At 35.3% G+C, this 10,797-nt stretch overlaps 1 protein-coding gene across 1 annotated transcript; it reads left to right on the forward strand.

Annotated features, from left to right (window-relative positions):
* The first annotated feature begins 9,651 nt into the window (after positions 1-9,651).
* LOC101960657 (olfactory receptor 51A7) lies at positions 9,652-10,593 on the forward strand. Its single transcript, XM_005323303.2, has one exon. It carries the CDS (start codon positions 9,652-9,654, stop codon positions 10,591-10,593), a length of 942 nt encoding a protein of 313 aa, XP_005323360.1.
* The last annotated feature ends 204 nt before the right edge of the window (positions 10,594-10,797 follow it).

Consider the following 10,797-nt stretch of genomic DNA (forward strand, 5'->3'; position numbering starts at 1 on the left):
TGGGGATGCTTAATCGCATAAAACCCCAATCAATAAATGACACAGAACAAACTGAACAATCAATAAGGAACCACACTATATGTGAACTGCTTCATATCATCTCTCAATATTTTAGTAGGATTGAAAAATCAGCCTTGCAAATTCATTGGCTTAGGTTTAGAATTTTGAAGACCTGATATAAACACAGAATATATTCCTACTTTCACCAAGTGAGCATTACCAACTTTGTAAACATAGTTTTCTCCTTGCTCAAAGAAATGTTCAATGCATTCACTTGAAAATTAATAATGAACATTTGTATAACAACTGGGTAGTGATCCTAAGTGACTAAAGATTGCCTGCTTATTTAAAATAGTTTTCTTCAACATGTAATTTTGGCCTCAGTGAGATATGCCCCTGCCTTTTAGAAACTGAAGTTAAGATGGACAATGAGACTCTTATAAGTGAAATCACTCAAATACGCCCATATGAAAAGTTTACAAAAGCAAAGGAAATGTTTTCTTCCTTCACTTATTTCATTTTCTTCAACATTTCCTTACTTAGCATTCAAATGTCATATTCTAAGCAGTGCTGTGTAGGCAGTTCCTTGTCTTCTATGGGAGTACCACCTAACAGCATAGATTTTCTCTAACCAAACTCTAGTCAGTCTTCTTTGAATCATCTTCTCAGCCAGGAGTCAACTTTTGGATTTCCAGGGTACCTTCCACATTTTCTATTTGCAAAGAAAGTGGGATGTGTTTTTGATAAGGAAAAGTGAGATAAAAAGTGAGATATGAAAGATATGATTTTATTCAGGAGAAAAAAATGAATTTCATTTTATAGTAGAAGGACTGAGTATTCCAAAATGAGAAAGTGAAAAACTTGTATGGATATCTTGAGATTTTCTAGAGGGGCCTTCTTGAAAATTCAAAACAAAAAATTGTTTTTATTACCTTGTAAAGAGAAATGTTTAAAAAAATTGATTTGTTTGGCATGCTAATGCATGGGAAGGGAATGAGAAGGGAAAATATAACTACTACAGATTGTACTTTTATGATAAAATATTGTCATTAAAAATTATATAAAGTTAATAGAATTTTATCAATACCCTTGCTATGCATGATATGCCTTGATATGATGCTGCTTATAATAATGTTAGCAAATATTTTCTGTTGTGTGTCACAAAAACAATCACATTTTCTTGTTAATAAACTCTCATCAGATCATAAGAAGCTGACAGTGTCATAAAACTGCTAACAAAAAAATAAGCAAAACAAAATATGTTACATTGAATAGAACTGAATGACCTGGTAAAGGATGACTATAGATCTTGTTTTGGAACACAGCTGACTCTTTAATGTGCTTATTTCTGACTGTAGAGAAACTCACTTTTGTCTTAAGCCAGATATAAATTACAGAAATTTACTAGATTTTACTTTATAAATGAAATGCAAATCAAAACTACATTAAGATTTCATCTCTCACCAATCAGAATAGCAGTCATCAAGAAAACAAACAATACTAAATGCTGGAGTGGATGTGGATAAAAAGGAATGTTTTCATACTGTTGGTGGGGTTGTAAATTAGTAGAACCACTGTGGAAATCTTTATGGAGGTTCCTCAAAAGATTAGGCATGAAATCACCAAATGACTCAAGTATATCACTCATTGGTATTTATCCTAAAGAATTAAAGTCATCATACCACAGTGGTACATATATACCCATGTTTATAGCACCCAAATTATGTTTCACAAAAGCCAAACTATGAAATCAGCCTCAGTGTTCATCAATAGATAAATGAATAAAGAAAATGTGATATATATATATATATATATATATGAAATGAAGCTTTATTCAGACCTAAATAAAAATGAAATTATGTCATTTGCAGGGAAATGAATGGAACTTGAATCTTTTATATTAAGCAAAATAAGCCAAACTCAAAAGGTCAAAGGTCATATATTCTCTCTCATATGCAGAAGCTAGAAAGGAAAAAGAAAGAGGAAGGTGGAAGGGGCAAGATCTCATGAAAATAAAAGGGAAATCAGTAGAGGAAAGGGACCAGTGGTGGAAGAAGGGCAGGGAGCGGGTAAGTGCTGAGGAGTGATATTGGCCAGGTTGTTTTATCGTGTGCATGGAAGAACAGGTAAGAACAAATCCTATCAGAATGTACAACCACAGTGCACCAATATAATATGGAAAGAAAAATGCAAATGACAATGAAGAACTTATCATTTTTTTCTACCTTAAGCCTCCAGAATTCAGAAACTTTTATTGAGCATTCTTGTATCTGTGGCAATATAGTTATTTGCATATATTCAGTAAAACACTGCTCAACTTGTAACATAACACAATTGGAAATAATACATATATTATGAAGGTTTTGTCTGCCATATTATCATGCTTGAGAATAATGTGCTAAGAATCAAATTTAAAGAGATTGATGGAGCTAATGGTGATAGAGTCCCCTTGGGAAAAAAATCAGCCTGATTCCTTGCTTTCAGACTACCACACGTAAAAGTAAATAAAGATGATCTCTTCTTGGAGGCCCAGAAACCTCATGATATCTTGAAGGATCTTAAGAAGAGAAATTGATTCAAATCTGGAGGTTTTACAGGTCAGCTTAGGTGGTAAAGTTCTTGGCTTGGATTTCTAGCCTTGAAAATCAAATCTGAGATTTTCTTTGAAATGTTGCAAAAAGAAAACTCAAAAGGGTCTGTATGGTTAATTACCATTCTTACCGGATTTATCAAAATAATTAGGCCAAAACTAATGAGACTTGATCTATTTTTGTAAAAAAGAATCACAAAGCAGGGTGACTCTAGAGAGAAATTTTATTTCCAGGGAAACTATAGTGCAATGTATGTATGTTCTCAGTTCTACTCTTCTCTAGTATCTATTTAAAACTCTCCAAAGTCACTTCTCCATTTCTTATTCCACCTTTCTGACTTGGCATTAATGAAAATTGAAACTACTCTCTTCCCCAAGCTCTACAAGCTGAAACTGGAAAGCTTTATAGAAGCTCCCAAAACATGCTGTGTGTATCGTTCAAAAAGTTTGGCAAATCACCAAATTACCTGAGACTATCACTAAAGACCTTCAAACTGCAACAACAACAACAAAAAATGTGTCAGATTCCACTGCCATTCTCACTTCACCATCTAAAGATGTTTTGATGAGCTCATGACGTAGAAATCTTCTATACTGGCTGCCTTTAAACTCATAAAGTAGGATTCATCTGTTAATCTTCATTTTTTTAATTTTTATAAGAATTTCTCATTAGATGTGTGATAACGTGCACCTTCCAGCATATGTTCTTGGCAAACTTACAAATTCCCAACAGGTAATTGAGATTATCCTTAATGAAAAGAAGAATGACTAAATGACTAACATTGTTCAATATATATTATTAACATAGATTTATATTGTACAAACTAAAGAATACCCCTCCTTTCCATAAGCAAAAGGAGGCATTAATAGAGATCATCTCCTTGATCAGAGATCCTGAGCCTCCTCTGAACTTTTCTTTCAACTTTCCTTAAATTTGGGCTTTGTGTTCATCTCTATGTCATTTTAGCAAGAATCCTGCAAAATAATTTAACCAGAACTCCTCACCCTCCATCTCTGGTCCTCCTGGATATGTAATCAGGTATGTCATACTCCATTATCCCCATGATATTGATTATGCTCATCTGCCTTCAGAAAGCTGTTAGATCAGTATAATCAGGACACTTCCTCATTCCTGATTTGTCCTCTTACTATTTTGCACTTACAACCCCCCTGCACCATCACCCTGTTCTTTTATTCTAAATTTCTGCTCTTCCTTCTTGCATTTAGACTTAAGCCCAATGTCTTTCTCCTACTCTAAGATGTAATAGTGCTAATCTGCATACCTATTTTTCATAGCCCTCCTGAAGAAAGTCTTCCTTAAATTTCTTTAACAAGTTTCATAAATAAACCTCCTTCAACATTACTATATAACTGATTATACTCATATGACTGTATACCCTATTAAAGACCAATTCTCATAAAAAGGGAAATAATGGTTTTCACACAAATATAAAATTAACATCTATTAAAGATTTCATTTAATTCTTCTTTCAACGAGAGAATTGGCAATGTTACAAATATGTCAAAGGGGAATCCAAAGAACAAACATAGTCCTAGGAAGGACTCTTGCTGTGAATGTACACAAAAGGGCAGAACAGATTCTACCACAGGAAAACATGTGAATCTCTCTTACCTCTACAGACAAATTTATTTGCATATTTAATGTTATTCTTTAGATATGGGCAACAAAAATGCTAATTTATCACCTAGACCTTCTTAGCCTTGGAATCTCAAACAAGGAATACTTTTCCATAGGCCTCATTGTTGAATACATAAAACTGTGGTGTGTTGCTAATTGTAGAACTTTCAGGAATGTGAGTCAAACAAAAAACAACTCATAGTTTTAAGATAGTTAAGCAAACCTGTGAGAGTTAAGTCTAACTTTAAGATACCTTAAGATAGTTAAGCAAAGCTATGAGAGTTAAGTCAACCATGATTTATTTATTATTGATAAATTTTGATGATAATACTGAATGAAACATTTTGATAACAGTTCAGAACACAAGTAATGCAACTGTCAAGAAAGTGGGATTTTTTTCTGTAATATGCAAGACAGGATAATACAATCATAAAAAAGAAGCTTTAAACAAAATATTGCTAAGGATAACCATAAAGCCTATATTTGAGGACAGGGTACATTACATCAAATGTTTAAAATAAATAAGTATAAGTTTTACAATGTAAGCTATTTGGGGATATAGCAAATATAATAAGAAATGATGTACATAATATAGGAAGAAAATATGAAGATTACACCAGAATATTAAGTAATAAGATTCACTGGCTATGAAACAGAGCCTAAACATTGTATTTTTTTTTTAATTTAGGCTATACGTTTCTTTCTTTTTATTGAGGAAATGAATAAATATTATTGTTTTATTTGTATGGTTCCTTTTAGGCAAACATGACTAGAGAATCCATTTTAATTTATTTATACAAGAATAAAATATATTTTATTTTAATTAGGATCCCAGTCTGTTAATGTACAGGATAGTGAGATTCACCATTATATTTTTATAAAACTCCATACTTAAGCATAGTCTACATTCTCAACTGTAAACTAGTATTATTGAAGGTGTTATTAAATTCAAATTTTCAAAGCCTTCTTCATTGTAAAAGGAAAACTTTGTAATTTTTTTTTTTTTTTGGAGGGTGGTACTGAGGATTGAACTCAGGGGCACTTAACCACTGAGCCACATCCCAGCCCCTTATATTTTTATTTTGAGATGGGGTCTTCCTAAGTTACATAGGGCCTCAGTAAATTGTTGAGGCTGAACTTGAACTTGTGATACTCCTTCCTCTGTCTTGTGAGCTGCTGGGATTATAGGCATGTGCCACTGTGCCCAGCAAAACTTTGTAATTTTAAGAAAGTTAATCCAATGGAAGGAGCAGACAAGTAAGGGCATAGTTGCCATACACTGTGAAACTAAGATAATTACGTGATGATATGGAATCAGGGAAGAGACATGTATGGCAGACAGAGCAGAGGAGGCTCAAGGGTGTTCTCCACAAATTGTTAATTATTCCCACTTACTGGGAATTGTATGTGCCTTCTTGGTTCCAGTGTCATTTGAGGATTCATCTGCAGGGAATTTTAAGTACATCCTGCTGAGTTGCAATCTCCAGAGCTTTGTGAGCTAAAGGGAAAGCATGAGGAAAGTAATTTGCAGATAAATTGCTGCCCAGGGTTTCGGTGGTGAAGCCCTGGTGACTGTATGCCACCTCGATTTCCTCTTGACTTTGACATGCGGGTCCAATTATCTGTCAACTTACTAGTAAGTTTCCTGACGCTCACAGTTGCAGTTTGCCTTTTTGTACCAGCTCAAGCAAGCAATTCAAATGCTTTCTAACTTGTTCTCCAAGTGATTAGGATGGATGCCAGTACCCCATCACCTTAAAAAGTTCAACAATGTGTGAAAATGCAGGGTACAAGTCCAGAGTTCTGCCAACTCATGGAAATCAACCAAGTGCAAAGCCAAAATCACTATCTCAACCCAGAAAGGAATTCAAAGCCAGATACCTGGTCCTGAATCTTGGGTGGCCTACTCTCTGGCTGGTAGAGCCACTGCTTTATAAGATAGGATGTTATTTCTGGGCATGGATACATGAAGCTACTGAGTCTGCCCTGGTGAAGAAGAGACAGTCAATGGGTAGGAGACTCTATATCAACTATCTGTGTTCACTCAGCATTCTTTTGACTGAGTTTAAGTATCTACTTCACAGTTCCTCTCTCTTGGTAAGGAAGCAACTTTATAATTTTATTTTTCTTTTTTTTTTCTTTGGTACTGGGAATTGAACCCAAGGGTACTTAACCACTGAGCCACATCTGCAGCCCTTCTTAAATTTTATTTAGAGACAGGGTCTCAATGAGTTCCCTAGGACCTCACTAAGTTGCTGAGGCTGGCTTTGAACTCACAATCCTCTTGCGTCAGTCTCCTGAACCACTGGGATTACAGGTATGCACCACTGCACTCACCCAATAATTCTATCAAAAGAATCCACCTGTGAATCTATTTATAGTTCAGAGTATTTAAATAATGTAAGAGTTTGTATACATTTCATTTAATCATTTAATTTAAATATAGAAGCCACCAATTTGAGGGTACGTCTTTACATTCATCCGGTGTGGATAAGAATGTGTCAACTTGTGTAGGAGACTTTGAATCTAGAAGGAGGAGGCAAAATGGCAATATTATCAAGGACAGCACCACATGCTGGGTTGCTGTCATTCTGATCATTGAATTGGATTTTGAACTTGACCAAGGATTTGAGGATTGAACTGCATATACTAGATAATACAGAAACCAAGAAAAAATAATATAGACAGCACTCTAAGCTGCAGAAAACAATAGGTGCTATTCAAGTTTTATATTATTGAAAAGCTCAAATGCCCTAGGTTTTCCTATGTAAAAGGAAAATAATCTATAGTATTATTTATAAATTCATGTTCTTGAAACAAATTGATCCCTGTGCACCTCACTTGAGGCTATCTTTTGAAGTCAAGTGTGAGAGCAGGAAGCTGTACAATGTATTTAAGGGATGACAGATGCATGTCATAGCAGCAGGAGACCTAAGTGGAGGCTGAGGAGGCTCCAGACCTGCATATGGCCTAACAGGGGAGAGCCCAGGGTCTCTCACATCATCAAAATATTTGATAGTGGAAGATCTTTCTGGGATTTCTTAAGACAGAATGGTCAAATTCATATTAGAGTGAGACAAATCTTGTTATTCAATAAAATTACTTTTACTCCAGAAGAAGAAGAAAAAAATTATGGGATGTTTATGTTTAAATGTTTCTATCTTAATATAAATATTCTCTTTTATTCCTCCTCTCTTATCCCATGCAAACTAACACTGGGCTTCTGGTATTGATGATTCCCTCATTAATAGCCTACAACAATCTAAAGCTTGAGTTGCAGATGCAGTGACACAATAAAGCAAGGAAGGACCCTTGTACAGTTGTTATTTTATTCATTTCATTTTGGTCCTGCATTCCCTCAATATGTAAGCAAAAATAAGGATAGTGTTTATTCAAAAAATGTTTAGTGAGAACCAAAATGTGCCAAAGCATCAGAGCAATCAAGACAAATACCTGCACAGCTCCCCTCCTGGACTACTCAGTGCTGCACTATTGACAAGATGTGCCTCTCTTGCTGCTGGCTGATCGTCTTCCCTCCACTCATGTCTCCATTGCTTTCACAAGAACCCTGTGACAGTGACTCCAGATTGTCCTCCCCATATTATGTTACCTCTTTGGGCACCTAAATTAATGTTCCTTTGATCCTAAAGTGGCTGGTCATCCACCCCAGTAAATCTTGATGTTCTACCAGTAGGACTCAGGCCAGTCTATTCTGCACCCCAGTTATAAGGATGGCACAGGTGATCTCCAGACAGGTGTTCTTCTCAAAGATGCAATTTCCCATATGTAACATTGATGTATAGAGAAATGCATTTGGAGGGTACAGTTTCATCTTATAGCAAGTTTATTAAGATATTATTGACAATCGAATTCATTCTAAGTTATATATGTCAATGGCTTTGAGTATATTTGTACTACTGTTCAAATATTACCACTATCTAATACTATAATATTTTCATCAACCTGAAAAACATTCTACATCTCTTAGCAGCCATTCCCCTTCACCGCTTCATCCAGTCTCTGAGAACCATGACTCTTTCTGCTTCTATGGATTTGTCTATTCTGAACATTTCAAATAAATGGAATAATACAATGTACATTTTTTCATGACTTGTTTCTTTCTCCTAGTATAATAATTTCAAGATTCATTCCTGTTGAAACACATACAAATACTTTCACTTGTATTAACAAGTTATATTCACAGAGAACAATTTGCCATGCAGCATTTGACAGTAAATTGGGCTATGTACAAGTTTTGAGGAAATATGCATTTTTCTCTGTTCTTAAAAATATACATAGGAACAGGATTCCTAGGTTATCTTATATTTTAAAATTTGAATAAATTGCTAAAATATTTTCCAAAGTTGGTGAACCATTTGCAGTCCAGGTTGAGACTTCAACCTCAATGTAGAAAAGTTCAAATTTCTCCACATCTTTGCCAATAATTACTATTTTTCTTTTTTATTTCAGCCTTCCTGTGTGTGTGAAGTGATATTTCATATTGGTGTTACATTTGACTTACATTTCCCCAATGACTAATGATGGTAAGTATATTTTCATGTCTAATGTAGGGTTGTAAAGGTCCTTTATATATTCTTGAGGAAGTCCAGATATGTGATTTACAAATCTTTCTCTCATTCTGAGTTAACTTTTTAATTTTTTATGATGTCTTTCGAATCCTGGAAGTGTGTTATATAATATGTGGTTTTGTTGTTCTTGATGGTTTCAGTGCTATTTCTAAGCAGACATTGACTAACTCAAGGTCTCCAAGATTTACTTTCTGTTTCCTTCCAGGGGCTTTATTGTTTTAGCTCTTACACTCATATCTATGATATACTTTGAGATAATATTTGTGTTAAGTAGTCATAGTGTCTAACTTCATTCTTTCAGTTATGGAAATACAAAATCAGCCAAATTATTCCAGTCAAATTTTTTGGCAAAAATAATTTCTTAGGGTTAAAAATTCTTCAAAACTACAAATGGAACTGTGAACAATGGAGTTCCTTATTTGACGTTGTACTTCTTCATGCGATTTCCAAGTGTAGGCATCACTGTCCTAACAAAATGTTATAGTAAATAGAAAGTGAGAAATTTGCTTCTCCCTTACTGTATGCTGAGTCCAAGAAAAGTGTTTGGAATATTACATCTGTTTATTGATATTTATTTGTGAAGATAAGTATATTTTCATTTATCTCTTTGTATCCTGCTCATATGGGTCCTGATGTTACTCTCACTTATAGTTTATAAAATATGCTTAATACTTGGAATTATTGCTTAGTAGGAATTATTGTAGGAGAATAGCTGGCATATCAAGATTTGTGTCAACCTGATGAATACAGCTTACTTGTTTGAGACAATTAATTTATGCCTTTGTAGGAAAAAGTTTCTGAGACCCAGGTTCTGGTTTCTTCATACTCCTGCAATGTCAGTCTTCAACTTCTCTGAAGAGGGAATCTCCACCTTCTTCCTGATTGGAATCCCAGGGGCAGAGCATGTTCACCTGTGGGTCTCCATCCCCATTTGCTTCATGTACCTTGTTGCCATCCTGGGAAATGGCACCATCCTTTTTTTCATAAAAACAGAGAACTCCCTGCACGAGCCTATGTACTATTTCCTTTCCATGCTGGCATTCTCGGACCTGGGGCTGTCTATCTCCTCCCTTCCAACCATGCTGAGAGTCTTCTTGTTCAATGCCACAGGAATTTCCACAGATGCCTGCTTTGCACAGGAGTTTTTCATTCATGGGTTCTCAGCTATGGAATCAGTAGTGCTTTTGGTCATGGCCATTGATCGCTATATAGCCATCTACAACCCTTTGAGGTACACCTCCATCCTTACCAGTGACAGAGTCTTTAAAACTGGCTTTGCATTTGCCACCCTGTGTATTTTACTTGTTCTCCCATTCCCTTTTATTCTAAAGAGGCTGAAATTCTGTAAGAAAAGCATTTTGTCCCATTCATATTGCCTTCACCAGGATGTGATGAAGTTGGCCTGCTCAGACAACAGGATCAATATAATTTATGGATTTTTTGTGGCTCTTTTATCTCTATTAAACTTAATGTTCATTTCTGTGTCTTATGTGTTGATCCTGAAAATTGTCCTGGGCATTACCTCACACAAGGGTCGCCTCAAGGTCCTCAACACTTGCATTTCTCATGTCTGTGCTGTGTTCATCTTCTATGTGCCTATTATCACCTTGGCTGCCCTTCACCGCTTTGCCAAAAATGCCTCTCCAGTTATTAGAGTCCTAATAGCTGATCTCTTCCTGCTGGTTCCCCCTCTAATGAATCCCATTGTATACTCTGTGAAGAGTCAGCAGATTAGAAACGTGATCCTGGCAAAATTATGTGAGAAACAGCATTGACGGGAAACTTCAGCTTCAGTGGACATCAGGCTAACATAACTTCAGAACTTAAGTAGGGAATGAAGAATAACAATGAAAGAGTAAAGACTGAACTCAAATACATACTACATAAACTCAGAACATTCTAGGTTGGGTGTCTTGGGTTTTAGGTTTCAGATGATAATAGGCTTATAACTAATCTTCCTGTCTCCTTTTTCATTTTTA

This window comes from Ictidomys tridecemlineatus, chromosome 4 (genome assembly GCF_052094955.1).
Source record: "Ictidomys tridecemlineatus isolate mIctTri1 chromosome 4, mIctTri1.hap1, whole genome shotgun sequence".
In the NCBI taxonomy this organism is placed as follows: Eukaryota; Metazoa; Chordata; class Mammalia; order Rodentia; family Sciuridae; genus Ictidomys; species Ictidomys tridecemlineatus.